Here is a 19,309-nt window from a genome sequence, read left to right as displayed (position 1 = left end):
AAAGTCTTTGGAAATAAAATTACCCGTAACAATAAGAATTCACCTTAAGTTTCTCTAAGACAGACAAAAACTATGTCTTGAACAGACATGAAACTTGTGACCAATATCTCACAGACACTTCCCCCATAGGAAGAATACTGGAAGTCTCCTACGGCCCAGAACCATACAGCTATTGGATGACCAGGCAAGCTAATAAAGAAGCTGAATTAGCTTTACCAAGCACAAGCAACTCCGAGCCACGTGAGACTCACTAAAGAAAGTATCGAAGTCAGAGTTCAAACCACCAAAAATGGCCTTAACCTGTCATGATTCAGTGACTAATGACATCCAGGGCTTTTCTCCTTGTAGCCTCTGTGCCTTCCTCTTATATTTACTGCATAAAGATTAAAAGGAAAGGAGAAATAAAATCTTGGCAAATGTTAACACTTCAAAATAAAAGCCTAACTAGTAGAGGAAGCTGCACAAAGCACAAGCAGGAAAGGGCAATTTCCAGAGCCGTTTACACCTCACAGAAAGGGCTTTTTTTCCTGAAATCTTTTTTCTTTTCTTAACGAGGGATTTAACCAAGCATCTTCCACATAGTGTATCCCTAGCCATTCCCCAAAGTCATTTAAGAAATGTTTCACAAACATTCTGTGCCAGAGATGGGAAAAGGACTTAATTTAGGAAATAAGAGGTGATGTAAGCTATAGATTTTTATTTATTTTTGTTGTTGTGTTGTTGTTTTGTTTTGTTTTTTGTTTTTTGAGACAGGGTTTCTCTGGGTGTAACCTTGGCTGTCCTGGACTCGCATTGTAGACCAGGCTGGCCTCGAACTCACAGGGATCCACCTGCCTCTGTCTCCCAAACGCTGGGATTAAAGGTGACCGCCACCACCGCCTGGCTAAGCTATAGATTTTTAAAAAGCCATGGATTTTTGCTTAACCATCCCTAAGTGGCTGGTATGGTTCCTGAAGTGCCTCTTACATCAGAAGCAATGTCCTTTATATTTCCTGTAGGCCCCTGACCATTATAATACCATAAAAGCATCATTTTCTGCATCAACACACACACACACACACACACACACACACACACACACACACACACACACACTATACACATAAGGCTTTGGCTGTACCTGGATCTATTGATGCTTTAGTGTCTTCATCAACAAGCACCCCCAGCCCTAGGCTGCTGCTGGGGCCTGGGTAAATAGCTTACATGCACTGGGAGCAAAAGTCATGCTTTGATGCCTCAGAGGACTCTGTGATTTACTCTTTACCACAGAGTCTCTTCTCCTGTTGCTATGATAAAATAGTCTGAGAATAACAACTCCAAGGAGACAGGGCTTATTTCAGCTCAAGGATCAAGGGACAGTCCACATGGAAGGGACTGAAGGTGGCAGGGAGGTGGGGCAGCCTGTCTCATCTTGTTCACAATTAGAAAGCACACAGCAAGAACCTGCATGCCAACCAGTGTTCAGCTTCATTGTACACAGTCCAGGAGCCTCTGCCCAGAGACTGGACCTGCTCACTTTTGAGATGGGTCTTCCTGGTTTAACGCTCAGCCCTAAATAGGACGTTAATATTCTCTAGAGCTCAAGGAACACTGTGGAAGAAGGTGCGAGAAGAACATAAGGCTGTGAAGACAAGAGAAGAGCTGTAAAGTGTTGACTTGTGAGCATGGCGTGGCCCAGCCAGTGCCCTCACAAACTCATAGCAGCTGCAGGTGCCTGCAATGGGCCTGCAGGAGAATGAGGCTGGCAACAGCTAAGCACCAGCCTGCGAGGGGACCACAGTGACTTGCTGACTGCTGCTGAATCATGGGGGAGGGGCAGTTAACCTAAGCCACGTAGTTGGACAAAGTTAAATTCAGTGGGGCTCAAAACAAAACCAAATGACGTACACGTGGGGAATATAGAGTGGGGGACAATGGGAGTAGAAGGGAGGTAAAAGGGGGTGGAGGACTACAGTGGGTAGAAAAGACTATACACCGTGCATGAAACTTTCGAAGAACAAATTCTATAAAAGTTATTTTTAAAATGTCTGTCTTGGGGGATGGAGAGATGGCTCAATGGCTAAGAGCCATATTAGGTGCTGTCTCTAGCACCTACGTAAAACCACCCACAACTCCAGTTCCAGGGGATCTGATACCCTCTATTGACCTCCATGGCAACCAGGCATGCGTGTGGCCAAACCCCTCATGTACAGAAAATGAATCCTTAAAATCTCATTTTTGTGTGTGTAAATATGGGTCGCTCCACATCACTTAACGCAAGTAAGGAATCAAAATAATTCCCCCTATAGGCATTGAAAGAAGCCCCATATCCCAGGTAATTCTACACACTCTCAGGTTAGCCATCACACAAGCCAAGGCAAGGCTCACCTATGACAACTTGCATTGCCACGCCCCCTTCCCAATCCCACTTCCCTGACCTTCACACATGGTTTTCCTGTAGATCATTTTCTCAATAAACTTCTTAGACCAAATTCCAGACTCAGGTGCTAAGAAACCTTATATTAACCAGGAAAGGAAACTCAGAAATACGTTAATTGCTATGGTGTCTTATCTAATTCTCAGATGTCTATTTACTTTTCGCTGCTTTAAATCAATCAAATACAGAAGATGACAGCTAAGAAAAAGTGTGAAAAATTAAAAAGTATAGTTCTTAGGCTAGAGGGATGGCTCGGTGGTTAGGAACACTTGTTGCTCTTTCAGAGGTCCTAAGTTTGGTTCCCAACATGTACATGGTGCATTATAACCACCCACAACTCCAGTTTCAGGCAACTTGATGCCCTCTTCTGACATCCACAGGCACTGTCCACACCAGATAGATAGATAGATAGATAGATAGATAGATAGATAGATAGATAGATAGATATTCACGCAGGGAAAACACTCATACACATAAAATAAGCAAATTAAAAAAAAAAAACAATTTTCCCACCTCCAAATCCCACACCTAAGGTGTTCTATCCAGACAACTCAGGAAGTCTGGGCACATTCCCAGTGTTTAATGGCTCTAGGCATTCTAAGAGCATGTACCTTTGCAGACCACTTGGTAATTAGTACAGCAGTCTCCCCGGGACAAGCAGTCTTCTGAGCAGTGACAGGCATTCTCCTCGTTCCGTACTTCTCCACATCTGTCTTTGGTGCACTCCCAGCCACGAGCTGAAAGCATTACAAGGAAACACTCTCACTGATACACACAAACCAAATGAAAGAGGCCACAGCTGCTTACAAGGGGATTCCAACAAAAAGAGCCAGAAGCCCACAGCATTTAATCTGTTTGTGAAACTTGAGTCAGCCAGAGGCCAAGAAGACATCTGAAGAACTTACAGATAGGATTTCTACTTTTTCAAAGCAGAGGGCAAGCTTACAGCAGAACCAAGCTCTCATAGAAAAAACAAAACCCCAAAAAGTCAGAGAGTTACCCCACCCATCCAGAACGACCCTGAGTACCACAAAAGGAGAAGGAACATTAAGAAGCATCAAGGATCTCCAAATCTCAACTGACCAAAATGGCCATCTGCAAAAGGAAGCTCCCTGCTCCTAAAGAAGTCAGTGAATGTGACACAGCATCCTTGCCGAGTGACAGCTTAGGATTCGGCTCATCAAAGAAACACTGAAAAAAGTAACCCTTTTATTTTAATCAGAGTGCTAATATTATATTTTTATTGATTTTTTTTTAAGAAAATAAACTACAAGTCTTAAGGAAAGTTAAGAAAAACAAAAACATATTGTTCCTTATACGATATAAGACTGTGAGAATAACCACCACATTCCAGCTGTTCAATGGATATGCATTAATTGCCTTTATAATGAGGATGGAGATGACCTATGATTCTTGAATTTGAGGGTTAATCCATGTATTTATATTTAGTTTCTCCATTTCCCATAATCTGTCTGTCTCATTGTTTTTCCATACTCTGGGTGCTGAGGGTACAGCAAAGCACAAAAGACAAGAGTTCCATCTTCCTGGAGCTCATATCCAAAACAAAAAGACAGACCACATGCATTGTAACCAACAGACACCATCACTCAGCCATGGGAAAGGAGGCAAAAGGCATGAATGGGGTGGTAGAAGGGCTGCTGAAAGAATGGTCCAGGAAAATGTCCCTAAACTAGAGCACACATGGATACTTGAAGCCTTCATCCTTTTAGATGTGTAGTCAGGAGAAAGCAATGCCATTCTTCTAAAGCAAGGCTGCTTCTTCATGACAGTCTACCAAGAGGAGCCCTTGCCAGGTGATCGAATAGACAGACCTGGAATAGTCAGTGAACTATGCTCCAACCCAATGGAATGCTATGCTGCCATTTGAAAGGATGGAGTTTAAAAAGACTTAGAGGCACAGATGCCATCTCCCACATGATTGTATATATAAATACACACATAAATATACATACAATATCCAGACATACTAAACAGAAAAAAGGAGTTTATACAGAAATCTCTGGCTTGCTTCCTGTAGTGGCATAGCAGAACCATAAGAACTTTTGTTTTCTCCTTTCAACTTTTTCTTGTTATTTGACATTTAATTCTTCCACATTCAGTACATGTTGGCTTCAGACACCAGAGAATAAAGTCCTTTACAGAATGGTGTTATAGTGTGTACTAAGCTAGAAAGAATGCCATGAGCTACATTCAAAGAGAACTAAACTAGAATCAGGGCTGCGTTACGCTTTGCAAGGAGTTTTAAGACCAGAATGTTAGAAGATTGGCATAACTTACTGGGGACAAGATGCTCAAAGTAAGGCATAAACATAAAATTTTCTAAAATTCTCCATTCAAACAGATACAGGTGGCTGGTTTGCACTTATGTCTTAGCGTCCCAGAGCTCTTTGGGACATCAGTTCCACCCAAACACTCAGTTTACAAGAGACTCAGAGCTTAAGCTTGTGGAGTTGCAGTTGAAGAGCCTGATAGAAGTTCCGCAGGAAATCCACAACAAAAATGTCTCTGCCTGCTTAGGAAATGCATTACGCAAAATCAAAGCAATGAAACCCTTATATTTTGCAGGCTGTGGGGAAAATAAATCCCAATTAGTAAGGGGCTTTATGTTGCCTTTTTCAAATAAATCAGGAACTAAGGTTTAAGTCAATAATGTCTTATTTAAAAGATCAGACAAATAGCAATGGTTAAGTTGGTCTTTCTAAAATACCACCCATGCACAGAAGTCATAATTTGTCAGGGGAGCTGAGAAGTCAGTTTTCAGTATTCAAAGCAGGGATCCTTGCCATTTTTTTCTTAGGTAGATTGCATGAGGTTTTTACTCAGAGACACCATCTTGCAGGTGGTAAGCCTGCAAGATACTCCAAAAGTCCTGTCTAAAAATGGTTGGCTTTGAAAACAGAGTAAGCATGATGACAAAATTTCCCAAGGCTACTTTTTCTTTGACTCATGTGCATCCACTCAATAGCTCATCTGTTCTGGTGGCCATTCCACTACAGTATAAATGGAAACAGGAAAGTGTAGAAGATTTCAGAGCTGCCCAGAGCACAAGACCCCAGATTGATTGAATAAATGGTTTCCATTTGCACAGAACACAGGAAGAGGACTAGTTTTAAACCTAGTACTTTCAAACTGTGCACAAGCCTCAGCCACGAATGTGAGGTGAGGAGGATGGACAAAGACCTGGCCACAAATGCTTTAAAAACTCAGCCTATAGTGCCTGCAGTCGGAAAGCACCTTCCTTGCCTGGGCCAAGAACGTCTGAGGCAAGTTATTCACACAGAATACGTTCTTCACACAAGAAACAAACTAAAATCCACTATATGAGTAGGCCAAAGCAGAGATGCACAGCAGCTAAGAATCAGTCACTAAGCCTTTTGCTGGAGGAGAGGAGCCCCCAGAAGTCACCTACCTGTTTTCAAACAGAGCTCATCAAAGTCATGGCAGCAGCTGCTGTAGCTCTTACACAGGTTGTCACACCGACAGTCGGGAGGCCCAACCTCTTGAAGCTCAAAGCATCTCCCCTTGCAGGATCCAGACGTGTTGGTCCATGGAGAGTCGGATAACACTGCCAGGTCAAAAGAGAGGCAAAGACAACAGCTTTAGGGAGTGACCATGTCGCCAATGCAAGAGTGACACTTGGAAGCAATTGGGGTGAAAATGCAGGCAAGCTCTGGCTGAGGAGCCTGTCTTCAGTGCCTGCTACCTGGGTACCTCAAGCATGTTGCCCAACTTGCATAACCCACAGCTTCCTTATCTGTAAAATGGGAGGCTCATGAAAGCCAATCCAGAGTGAAAGAAGAACTGAACGAAATAACCTGGGTGAAAAGTACATCAGGATACCAAACAGGCTCGGAGTAACCAATGTCTGCTCTACTCATGATTATGACTATTAGTACATACATATGCAATAGTGAGTGCCCCTGTCAGAATAAGAGTTCACTTCCTGTTTTGAAAAAACATACTGCAAGCTGAGCATGGTGGCTCATGCCTTTAATCCCAACACTAAGGAAGGCAGAGGCAGGAGGATCTCTGTGAGTTCAATGCCAGCCTCGTGTACAAAGTGAGTCCAGGACAGCCAGGGATACACAGAGAAATCCTGTCTCAAAAAAAGTAAAAACAAACAAAAAAACAACCCATACTGCTAGCTGGGCTTGAGGTTATGCCTATGATAAAGCACTAAGGAGAGACAGCCTGGCCTTATAGACGATTTTGCATGAAAAGCTGTTACCACCACCAAAAATATAAGGAAATATGAGCATGTTTTCTAAAAAACAATCTTAGCATATATAATCATGTATAACCGGAGCATGTATAACTTCAGCCACACACACACACACACACACACACACACACACACACACACACACTTAAAATTGCAATCTTGCCAGCTGGAGAGATGGCTCAGGGGTTAAGAGCACCGCCTGCTCTTCCAGAGGTCCTCAGTTTAATTCCCTGCAACCATATGGTGGCTCACAACCATCTAGCCAGGCACAGTGGCACACACCTGTAATCCCAGCACTCAGGGAGGCAGAGGCAGCAGCTTTCTGTGAGTTCAAAGCCGGCCTGGTCTACAAAGTGGGTCCAGAATGGCCAAGGCTACACAGAGAAACCCTGTCTAAGAAAAAAAAAAGTAAAAAAGAACGAAAAAAAAAAAAAAAAAAAAAAAGAAGTCATCAATATTGTGGAGTAGGCCCCAAAATAAAGCCAGATACATAAAAGCTTATTTTATTTAAAAATTGCCTTTCAAAAAAAATCCTCTAGTTTGAAATTTGCAACATTTTACAAATTCACAGATAACTATCCCGGCCTTTTAGTTCACTGTCTTCTATTTTCCACACATGCAGGTAAATGAAATATATATCACAAAATATGTAGCTTGTCTTAGCAAATGTTACTTATAATATGATATTTGTGACTTCTATGTTTAGAAAATTACCCTTTTTGTAATGCATATATATTACTTTTAAAAATCAAGCACAAGCAAGATGGAAGATTATAGATATTAAGTAGCGGTTCTTGATGCATCCATGCCATTTATTTGAGTATATAGTTCATGCCTTAGTCAACTCTCCCATTCAGAATCAGAGTCGGCCAATCCTAGCCTTTATGGCAGTGGATCAATTGACATCAGACAGACTCACTAGACCGTGTATGGGAAATGCTTTCTCACAGTTGATTTGGGGATGTTGAAATAAATACAAACCACATCAGTTCCGTTGAAAAAATTGTGTCTGTTCGCAATGTAGCGTCTTACCTCTGCTCCATAAACCACAGTTTTCTGTTGATTTTGGCCAACCTATCAACCGTGCATGCTGAGCCATAAGAAACTATGGCAGGCAAGAAGGAAAATCCCATAGCAGAAGAGAAGATAATGAAAAACTTGTGGTTGACTGTTCTTTGTTTAAGGGTAGTGCTTGCACAGAATCATTCCAAGGGCTGTCTAATCAATTCAAGTAGCAATTGCTCTTATTGAGCTGTGCCTGTAAACATGGCCAGCTATTCTAATAGCTGGGAAAAAGAGATGAGATCTGAAGGCATTCGTTCACCCTGTGTTGTCTTCTTTGTGAGGTCCCAGACAATATTCGAATCATTTTTATTGTCTATGCACCATGTTTGCATTCCTCATCAAAATGTGTTGCTTGATCCTTTACTTCTAAAACACCTGCTGTATACATCCTAAGCTGGGTTGTGATCTGATCATTCTTTGCCCATCCTACCAAGGTGATTTTGCAAATATTTTTCTTATAATAACAGTCATTCTCGCAATTTGCCCCTTGCTGTCACTGGAAAAAATTGAACCCTCTCAACAGCTTGCTTTAGCAGCTACGGTCCTTCTGGCCAAGATTTCTACTGAAGACAGCAGTCAGAGCTGCATCTGTCCTGCAGAGACACATCTCAGCATCTGGACTATCAGCAGCTTCAGTTAGGAGTGAGTGAGTCAGGGGAAATATGGGTCAAAATTCATTCTTGGATGACAACGGTGAGCTAAGCTGAGAATGACAGAAAGGATAATCTGCGATTATGAGCCATGTAAAGAGCCTTTCTAATCCAGTAACCTCAAGAAACTTGAGATGTTCTCCCTTTAAAAACAAAAAAAGAGAGCCACACATGGTGGCGCACTCCTTTAACCCCAGCATTTGGGAGGCCAAGGCAGGCAGAGCTCTGTGAGTTTGAGGCCAATCTGATCTACATAGTGAGTTCCAGGACAGACAGAGCTATTTAGTGAGACCCTGCCTCAAAATAACAAAATCAGTAAGTAAACAGGAGAAGAGAGAGAGAGAGAGAGAGAGAGAGAGAGAGAGAGAGAGAACATGAATTGAGAATTCACTTGGCCTTTCCCATCCCCCTGCTGTCATAACAAGTACAGTCCTGTTCATTCTACAAGTCACCCTCTGTATACTGGCTTTTTAAAAATTCCTTACCCAGTGTCTGTGTCCTTCTGCCTAAATCCAGCCTAAGGATAGATTTTTGTTGTTGTCGTTGCTGTTGTTGTTCTTGTGTTTTATTTTGGGGAGTTGTATTTATTATTATTCTATCCATGTGGATGTCTGCAGGTGCACATGCTATGGCACATATGTGGAAGTAGATTACAGCCTCCTAAAGTTGGTTCTCTCCTTGCAGCTTTACATGGGTTCTTCGAACACTGGTCCTTTGGACTTAAGCGAAATGCACCTTTCCACTCGGAGGCATCTCTCTAGCCCTAGTCCTTTTGAAGATTTGCCTTTCTATTAGAATTGATCCAATGCCAAATATGGAAAGACTCCTCAGTGACGCACTGAGATTTCCAACCTAGACCCTCCTCTATTTTGATCTCAATCAGGAGAAACCATAAACACCTCTGTATCTCGCTGAGAGGAGGAAAATGACAAGGCAGGGAACTGTTGCCATCCCATAGTTCCATCGAGACACCAATAGCATCACAGAGTAAGGAAGACGAAAAAGCAGGCAAACAAAAGCATTCACAAGTACCAAGCGAGAGGAAGAGTGTGTGGTGGAGGTCCTTGCCGGTACTCCTATGACATTCAAATTATAAGCTGCCTTTAAGCTGCATCTTCAAACGATGCTTTTTCCCTTCAAAGATAAAGTCTGTCTGTTCTACAATTTTAAAAAGCAAACATTGCAGGTCTATATAAGTCAGTTTAGAGGGACTTTGAGTTTTAAAATGGATACACACTAACTGTAATACACACCCGCACCAGTGCTGGGTGTTCCGTCTCACCAAAGTATAATTTCATCGCTTAACAGAACACAAATGTAAATTACAATTTGTTTCTTTCAAATGTGTAATTCAGATAGGAACAGGCAAGGTTATTCTCTATTGTTAAGTAAAAGCCCTTTCTAGGATAGTTTACTTCACTGCGCACATGCACAGAGAAGGAGATAAAACTGTGTGCCTCTGGTATTGTTTATTCTGCAGACATATAAAAACCACAAGCTACTGACAATTTAATTGGACTATCAGGAAGAGGTTGACTGATGACAAGGGACATCAAGGCTGACTCCACTCTATTTTCTCAATCATATTTCCCTCTCCATCGTCTTGTTAAGAGGAAAATTCGAATCTAGAAGATGGCCGGTAAGAGTAGTGAGATTTAAATTTTCACGTGTTTTAGCATAGCCTAAAGCTGGGTGAACTTAAGTTTCTTCTAACAGGTTGGTCCTGACAGGGGTGCAGATGTTCCCTATCAGTGCCCCCTATTCTTAGTGCTCAGCTCAGGTGTCTGCTGAGAACAAAGCCCTGAAATGACTTGCGGGCTGTTCTGATGCAGCCTTCTTATGCACACAAACAGAGAAGGTTCCCTTCTGCCTAGTTTCCTGTCTCAAGTGTAACCTGCAAGCAAAGGCTTGGGACGTGTGGACAATATTCAGGATGCCATCCGCCTAGAGACTGGAATGCTGTCACACAACTCTTCTGAAGAACATAGCTCATTCATTCTCACCTTGTTTTGGTTTTTCCTTCTTTGTTTTTTGAGACAGGGTTTTTGTGTGTAGCTTTCGTTGTCCTGGAACTCGTTCTGTAGACCAGGCTGGTCTCGAACTCACAGATTCACCTGCATCTGCCTCCCAAGTGCTGGGATTAAAGGCATGCACCACCACCACCAGGCAACCTCATCATTCTTTCTTGGCTGAGCTACATTTTCTCTTTTTTTTCTGGGGGCTTTCACCTCATTCCTTAACAAGCACCATCAGTTTATACACAGATCCAAATGTCAGTTTTCACTGCTTCCTAAGTATAGAGTTTCTAAAAACATCCACTGTTGTCTCCTCTTCATAGCTTCCAGGCCAGATTTCATAGGGTAAGAGGAGATGTGATAGAGAGAGAGAAAGAGAGAGAGAGAAAGAGAGAGAGAGAGAGGCAGAAGTAGATAAATGGGTCCACCTGGCAAGTTTTCAAATATCTTTACTCTGAAAACACTGTCTATAAACACAGTATATTTGCGTGTAGAATACGCGCATTTAAATGAAAACTTTAAAACTCTAAATTAACCTCTATGTATAATCAATGTAGTTGATCACATAAATCTGAGTCATTTGCAAAGCTACTAGCAAGCAAGAACATGTTAACTCCCTCAACCACAAATGCAGACAGCAACTTTATAACACAGAGAAGGCAAAACTTCTCCATACACCTTTTCCAACATACACTGTGTTCATCGGTCTTATCACGGCACTCTGCTTTCAAAATTGTTTCTTCTAATTGAAGAATCAAGCCATGAGTTGCATATCAGCTAGCAGCTGCTCCGCTAGGATTTCAGAACAGCACAGCATGGCCACATTATTTGACTAACAAAGGAAGATTGTTGGATTTGATTGATTGATACTGGGTCTCTTAATGTAGCGCAGGATAGCCTCAAACTTTCAATCTCCCTGTCTCAGGCTCCCAAATACTGGGATTATAGGCATTAAATACTATACCCATTGACTAAGTTCTACATTATCCATTGACTAAAGACTATATCATTAATTAAAGAGTTTTTAAATTTTATATGCAAGGTTTCAAATTTTGGGTGTTCTTTTCCAGTCATGATTTTGAAAGATTGGCTGATTTTTATCCGTTTAAAAATCTTGTGTTCTTCTTGTAGGTTTCCTGGGCCCAGGGGTCCTCCTCAAACTATGGCACCAGCCAAGGACAATACGGGCAGTAAACTTCGAACCCCTACCCAGATCTAGCCAATGAACAGGACATTCTCCACAGTTAAGAGTGGACACTGACTTTCACACGAACTCTGCTGTCCCATATTTGACCACGTCCCCTGGATGGGGAGACCTGATGGCACTCAGAGGAAGGATAGCAGGCTACCAAGAAGAGACTTGATACTCTATGAGCATATACAGGGGGAAGAGGTCTCCCTCATTCACAGTCACAGGGGAGGGGAGTAAAGGGAAAATGCAAGGGAGGGAGGAATGGGAGGATACAAGGGATGGGATAACCATTGAGATGTAATATTAATAAAATTAATAAAATGTATTTTTTAAAAAGTAAAAATCTTGTGTTTAAATGACTCTTAAGATTCCATCTTATACTTGCCAGAATGGCTAAGATCAAAAACTTGAGTGACAGCATATGTTGGTGAAGATGTGGAGAGAGAGGAGCACTCCACCATTGCTATTGGAAGTGCAAACTTGTACAGCCACTTTGGAATCAATCTGCTGCTTGCTCAGAAAATTGGGGATAGTGCTACCTCAAAACCCAGCCATATCACTCCTAGGCATATACTCGAAAGATGCTCCACCATACAAGGACATTTGCTCAACTATGTTCATAGCAGCCTTAATCATAATAGCCAGAATCTGAAAACAACCTAAATGTCTTTCAAGCAAAGAATGGATAAAGAAACTGTGGTCCATTTACACAATGGAATACTATTCAGCTATTAAAAACAAGGAAATCTTGAAATTTGCAGGCAAATGGATAGAACTAGAAATGGTCGTCCTAAGTGAGGTAACTCAGACCCAGAAAGACGTGCATGGTATATACTCACTTATAAATGGATATTAGCCAGACATGGATGCCCTATGAGTGTCTCCACTCAGCTGGGGATTGGGACAGATGCTGGGATTCACTGATGAACTCCAGGTGACAGCAGTATGGAAGAATGGGGTGCTAGAAGGACCCAGAGGGTCCAGGAGCCCCACAAGAAGACCATCAAGGCTGGCAGATCTGGACCTGCTACACCAACCAAGGACAATGCATGCAGTAAACCTAAACCCCCAGGTTCAGATCTAGTCAATGGACAGCTCATTCTCCACAGTTATGGGGAGAGCGGGGACTGCCTCTGACATAAACTCTGGTGTCCCCTATTTAACCACTTCCCCTTGATGGGGAGGCCCAGTGACACTCAGAGGAAAGAGAAGCAGGCTATCTGGATGAGACCTGATAGGCTGTGGTCATATGGTGGGGAGGAGGTCCCCTTCTGTCAAAGGTCTAGGGGAGGGGAATAGGACAAAATAGGGAGGGAGGGGGAACAGGAAGATACAAGTGAGAGTAATCAATTGGGATGTAATCTGAATAAATTATAATGAAAAAATTGTATCTTTATGGTGTGTGTGTTTCTTGTGCTTTTTCTTTGGCTCTTTTTCATCTGTTTGTTTGTTTTGGCCTATGCTTGTTTGTTTGTTTGTGCTAGCTTCTTTTATTATTATTCTTTAGGTGCTTGTTGGTTTTCTAAGGAGAGACAGAAATGTTGTGGATTCAGATGAGAGGGAATGTGGGGAGGACCTAGGAGGAGATGGGGGAGGGGAACCATAATTGGAATATACTGTATGAAAGAAATCTATTTTCAATAAAAGAAAAATCAAGAAAGAAACAAAAAGAAAGAATCTGTGTTGCACAAAGCTCACCGAAATTTCAGATATAGATACATGAGAGAGCTCTCTGCTGTATAAAATTAAATGGAAAAATCACTACATGGAGACACACTCAACAGAGAACTGAAAAATCTACGATGTCGCTGAATCCTAAGTCAGATGACTTCACCCCATGGACCCCAATTCCCAGCTCTGTGTTCAGTCTAACATCCAAGTTGCACTGTGCATTATGCCCATCTGATCACTGTCCTTATAGACTGGTCATCCGTGAGCTTTAGAGCTTCCTGCATTCTGATTGGCTGGTAGTTAAATTGCTCTCAACTGTAAAATTATCAAAGAACAGGAGTCACCTCATGCCTAGCAACATTTTTCTCTTTCTTTCTTTCTTTGTTTTTTGTTTTGTTTGTTTGTTTTGTTCTGTTCTGTTTTTCAAGACAGGGTTTCTCTGTGTAGCCCTGGCTGTCCTGGCTTTGTAGACCAAGCTGGCTTCAAACTCATAGAGATCTGCCTGCCTTTGCCTCCTGAGTGCTGGGACTACAGGCATGCACAATCACACCCCTAACACTTTTTATTTTCTAATAAAATTGTTTCTTATGCTTTTCATTTCATATTTACCTGCAAATTCATCAATCACATGCTTTTAAACTTTCCTTTCAAATCAATAAAAATGATGATAAATTGGACTGAGCTATCAAATTTTTATTAGCCAAGTGTTCATAAGCTCACAAATAGTTTTGTCCTTCAAAGGTCACAGTGCTTCTATTTCAAAGAGTACCCATGTCTACCTGGGGCCTGAAAAAGTATTGAAAGTATAGCTTCTATAAGCACAATCCTCCACTACTCCAGACATACTACATGGCACACACATGCCTGTTTGCAGATAACTGCATGCACATGCATTTTCGTTTCATCTTAAAGAGAAATAAGAGTAACCATGTCGGATGTTTGAAACAACAGTATCCAACTAAACTCATTTATATTTCCTTTGAAATCTGGTTTCTGCCACCCTGTTCACCTTAGTGTCCCTCTCCCTAGCTTTATAACTCATTCTGGCCTTTCTACACCCCCTACATCTCTCTTATTCCCCCACCCCCACCCCAGTTCTAACAGACCATTAGGTCCTAACAATAAGCACAGCCAACAAGTGTGTTAGCTAGTTAATTATCAGTTTCTCTGCATGGTCACAACCTTGGAGCAGTGAGCAGTGAGAGTGGTGAGCAGTGAGAATACTCACGTAGGCAAAGCATTCTCTCCTGGTACCCAGGAGTCCTGAGGAGCTACCAGGACTAAACAAGAAGCTGCTTGCTGTCGGCTGCCCTGGCCACATATATATGAACAGTCGCTGTATTTCTTGTTTGTGAAATACCTGACGGCACCAAATTTGGAGGATTTCTTTGGCACTCGAGAGTGGTGTTGTTGTTGTTGTTGTTGTTTTTTAATGGGGTGGGATGTGCTTTCTCACTTGACTCTTATTTTAATAAGTGCAGGAAAAACCTACCCAATGTTCTCTGATGCAAAAGTTTTGCTAATGGTCAGAACAGTCTATCATTTCTATTATTTAGGAGGTTCCCCCTTTCAAGTATAGTTAGCATTTTAGAAAGGTATAAAAAACTCTCTACACTAAGCTTTCCCTCGGTTTCTAAAAGGCATCTTTTGTCTTTTCTATTCAAGCAGAAATGAACTCCAGCACGTAGGCAGCAGGTAAGCTGCATCAAAAAGAAAGTTTAAGAAGAAAAACTGCAAGGTTATGCTACTTTAAAAGAAAGAATAAAAACCACATAAGGATATCTAAATCCTAAAACTTGGGTGTAAATTGTGCGGCACCCTAAGACTAAGCCCCACATAGGAGAAATGTACTATCAACTGATACCACAAAGGCTTAAAATAATGATTCTACTAAACAGTTCAAAAAATAAGTATTGTGTGGTGTGCTTAATGCGATCTAATTGATAAGTTACCCTGTAGAGTAAACTAGCTTGCAAGAAGGAGTATTGACACATTCGCTCTTGTCTCTGTTTCCTACAGCATATGGAAGTCATTTGTCATATGAGCAATGTCTTCAGAGTTAGTACATTTAATCCACACTTTTCAAGTTTTCAGGTAGAGGTCACACACATTTAATAGGGGATGAAACAGGATGAAGAAAGCTGGGGATTGGTTTGTTTTGTTTAATAATCCAGATGATGAAACAAAAATTGTTTAGACTAATCCTCATTTCTGAGGGCTGAGACATTACAAGAGGCTTGCCTGGAACCATACCACTTATGATGTGGACCTAGGGTCCCATGTTGGGACCTTCACGATCCATTTCCAAGAAGAAAAAAAAAAAAGTCAAGTTTGACAATAATGCAGTTATTAAAGAAACAGCATTTATTCCTGTCAGTATCATTCAAAGAAAACAGGGGGGAGGGGGAAGGTTCCTTTTAAACGCAGTGGAAAGACCTGGCAGTGGGCTGTCAGGAGAGCCACATGCCACGCCAAGAACCTGGTGCCCTGTCTTTTAGTTACAGTCAGACTTAGCAGGAGTGAAAAAGAGGGCTTTGAAGGCAGCATTTGCCTCCGATAAAAACAGCATTCTCTTCTGGCCCAGCGACCCCTCCCCTCTCTCCCAAAGAAACACAATGCAGTTTTGTCCATTTGGCTCCCTGGGGCCACAATTTTTTAAGATCCGGTCTCATTCTTGTTTTTCCCCCAAGGCACGCCTCACCTCAGCTCACTCGCCCACAGCTCCTAAGGTTCCTTCAGTGTTCTCAAACCTAACTCAAGAAACCCATTTGCTGTGCAGAAGATCCAATATTCCATTACACCTCACTTAACAGTACACATTTATGATGGTGTAAAGACAGGTGGTGTTTCATAGTGCTCCGGTGGAGAAACGCACAGAAACACCAAATTCGCAGGAAGGCAGAAAACATACTGTGATGTCAGTGGAAGGGAAGAAAATATTGCCCCCTAGAGTACCTGTCATTTCAAATGCAATTTTTAATTCTGAAACCATCAGCAGCTCCAATTTCCAGGAAATTAACCAAGCCATTGCTTAAGACCAGGTCAGCTGGGCCCCCTCAGCCTGCACAAGCGTTCCTTTATGAAGCCCCACTCTGTTCGTTTGGTGCAGCATGCTGCAAAGGAGCCCCATTCACTCCAGATGGCTTGGTTAGGTCAGGAAAGCTCAGAAAGCTCACCTTGCCTTATCCCAGAAGGAAAGACAGCGAGTGCAGAGCTAGCTACTCTCAAAACTCTCTAAAGAGATCGCCTTGAGGGGTCCCCTAGTCTCAAGTAAAATTTTAAACTCCCAACATGCTAAATTTGAAGTTTCTTTTTTTTTTTTTTTTAAAGAATTATTGCCTTTTTTCTTTTTCCACATCCTTCCTTCTCACTCCTGGGATAGAAATCTCTGGTAGCAAATAATGTACTTTATACCGTATGGCAACAACACACGAGGCTCCCTCGCCTGTACCTCCTGGAGCCCTGTCGGTCTCAGCCCCCTCCAACAGTAAACCAGTATCTGTTCTCACTGCACTTAGTCTGGCTTCGGTTATGAACAGAGGTTCTCGTTTGATGTCAGTATTTACCAACTTCAGGGTACAAATCTGTGAAGAGCCAGCTGTTGAGAAACTTTAGTAAAGGTCTCTGATTAAAACAACACTCTTTACACTCAAATTATAGACATAATTGGTTTAAGCATTCGCCCCCTGCAAGGTCATCAGAAAGATGAATGTCCTGAGTTGCTGACAAGGCTGGCCCAAGTGCACAGAACTGCTAAAGAATCAGAAATGCTAATAACTGCTCCTCTTACCTGTGGGAGGTCCTTCATCCCATTCCGCCCTCTTAATCCGACTTGCTGTGAATCCTAAACAGATATTGACACCGATGGCAAAAGTGAACAAGGATATTACCTAAGGGAAGAAAGAGATCATGTTGTCAAGCACAGCTAGATTAGATGGACCCAAAGTGCACGAAGGCCGTTCACATGACTCCAGCAACCCCAGTCCTGCCAATTCCGAAAGGCATTCTCAGATGATGTCTGGATTTGAACGAGGAGAAGAAAAAAAAAAAAAAAAGGAAGTCAACTGTAAGTAATCCCGGAGATTCAGTACCTCTCGCTAGTCATCGCATCCTCCTCCTACCTGGTATGACCCGAAATAGCCTTGTCTTGCCATGCCGACGGATTCTTGGAAAGCCTCTGCAGAGTGTTCTCTGCTTGCCCTGAATGCACTGCTTTCGGGGCTCTGACTTCAGTCTATTAACTCCAAGCAATCCCACCTGGGAAGTTGACAGGCGCATCTGATTCGTGCAGAGCTCGATTTCATCACAGCTGGTTCACAAATTGCAACTCTGAGCATAAGAGGCTTAAGGCAACATCCTTCTTGGCCCCACCCACACCCCCCTGCCGGCCCCTCCCCTCACACAGACACTTTCATGTGGTATCCTTTGGCAACGGGAGGACTTCTTATGTCGCTGCGGCCAGTAACAGTGCATGTTCGCTTTTCTTCCCTCACAAATACATGGTTTGTCAAAAGAGAAACCAAATGTATTTTATCCGATACAAATGAAACAACTGCACGGAAGTTCCCATGAGCTCGAAGCTTCTGCTATGTAGTTCTTTGATGACCTCAAAACAACTTCAGTTTCTTGGTTTTTTTTTTTTTAAATAAGAAAAAAAAAAAACCTTACAATTTATAAACCAAATAAATCTCTCTGTCTTTACCATTTGTTTGTTTGTTTTCTGACAGTTGGAACGATCCTCTCTCTATATAACCTCATCCTGAGCTACTTCTGACTCCTCAGGAGCTTCTCACAATGGAATCTTCCAAAATTGCAACTCATACAAGAGATAGCATTATTTCCCTCCATGTTGTTAAATTTTACACTAGTAACTTTTATCAAAATCCTGGGCCTGCCAGCTAAGCTGCATAAAGTCCCTCTGCGAACAAGGGAAGACAACACCATCCAAGTCTCTACCCATTCCTGACAAAAGTCAGCTTGTTTGGGGGTGGGGGTGGGGGTAGGGAGCAGGCATAAGGAACAGTAGGGGTGAGCTGGATTAGCCTTGAATTTAGCTTGGAAATGGCAACGGCTGGCTGTAAGGATTTCCCTCCGATGCTCACCTAGTTTTTGAAGAGGCGGTGTCCTGTCAGGCTGTTGTGTGTGGGGAAGCTTCTAACCCAAGTGATTTAGCAACTTGGCAACCACACCAAATTTAGAAGTCTTTAAATCGGAAAGTCGTTTACATATTGTATGCCTTTAGGATTCAAGTGGGGGAAGGCTTGTTTTTGGCTTTTCCCTGGCAGGCCCCTTCACTGTCCTCCTTGCAGAGCACATATGTGCATACATAAACAAACAGGAACCTTCCACGCAGCCACTGCTAAAGGAGCCCCCATGGCTCTGCTCGCATAAAACCTGATAGCACAAAAGCCAAGAGCTTGTTTACGTGGGTCGCAGAGGAAGCCTGGCTTTCATTATAAACTCTAGAATTTAGTAAACAGCTCATTGAAAAGAAAAGATAACTGCCAGGCACTCGGTTGCCTCTCGTCTCTCCGACCCTCTCAGCTTTGCACTCTCACAGAGGGGGCAGGCTATGAGTTTATCTACAAGCCTCTTGCTTTAGTCTGGATGCCAAGCTAAACTGATCTGGAGTTGATTATTTAGCCAGGCTTCTAAAAGATGTTAACCCCATGTAAGATTTTTCTACGATGTATATTTGCTCTCAAAAGGCAAACCTGCTGTTTTCAGGGAAATTGTAATCCGAAAGGAAATCATGGGGTGGGGGGAAGTGGGATCCACACTGTTATTTCATTGTATGCTGAGTGCTACAAGGGCCTAAAAACAAGCAACCTCCTTTTCTCTCTAGTTAACTAGGCCTTCAGGTCCCAGCAACTTGAGACTTCCCCCAACATAGAAACCCATCTTTAGGAAAATGTAGGCTCTTCTTGGGGAAAAAAAAATACAGCTCAGAAACTAAAGATCATTTCGTATCTTATTATTTATTTTTATGGCATGAAAACTAGCTGTGCAGGAGAAAGGGGTCACAATGTGTGGTAGCAAGCTGATGCATGTACCTGT

General features: G+C 42.3%; 1 protein-coding gene across 5 annotated transcripts in view; it reads right to left on the bottom strand.

Moving 5' to 3' along the window:
- Positions 1-19,309, bottom strand: part of Enpp2 (ectonucleotide pyrophosphatase/phosphodiesterase 2) — a 112,253-nt gene that overhangs the window by 65,469 nt on the left and 27,475 nt on the right. For 2 of the 5 annotated variants that reach the window (XM_051159675.1, XM_051159676.1), the window contains exons 1-4: positions 17,374-17,558; positions 17,043-17,142; positions 5,847-6,002; positions 3,028-3,153 (exon numbers count right to left, since the gene is read on the bottom strand). In XM_051159675.1, coding sequence (XP_051015632.1) covers positions 3,028-3,153; positions 5,847-6,002; positions 17,043-17,142; positions 17,374-17,406 — 415 coding nt within the window. In that variant the 5' untranslated portion in view covers positions 17,407-17,558. Of the gene's footprint in view, positions 1-3,027; positions 3,154-5,846; positions 6,003-17,042; positions 17,143-17,373; positions 17,559-19,309 lie in introns of those variants that run through there. The other 3 variants (XM_051159678.1, XM_051159679.1, XM_051159677.1) reach the window with 2 other exon arrangements.

This window comes from Acomys russatus, chromosome 17, assembly GCF_903995435.1.
Source record: "Acomys russatus chromosome 17, mAcoRus1.1, whole genome shotgun sequence".
Taxonomy (NCBI): domain Eukaryota; kingdom Metazoa; phylum Chordata; class Mammalia; order Rodentia; family Muridae; genus Acomys; species Acomys russatus.
This window is presented reverse-complemented; position numbering and strand designations above follow the sequence as displayed.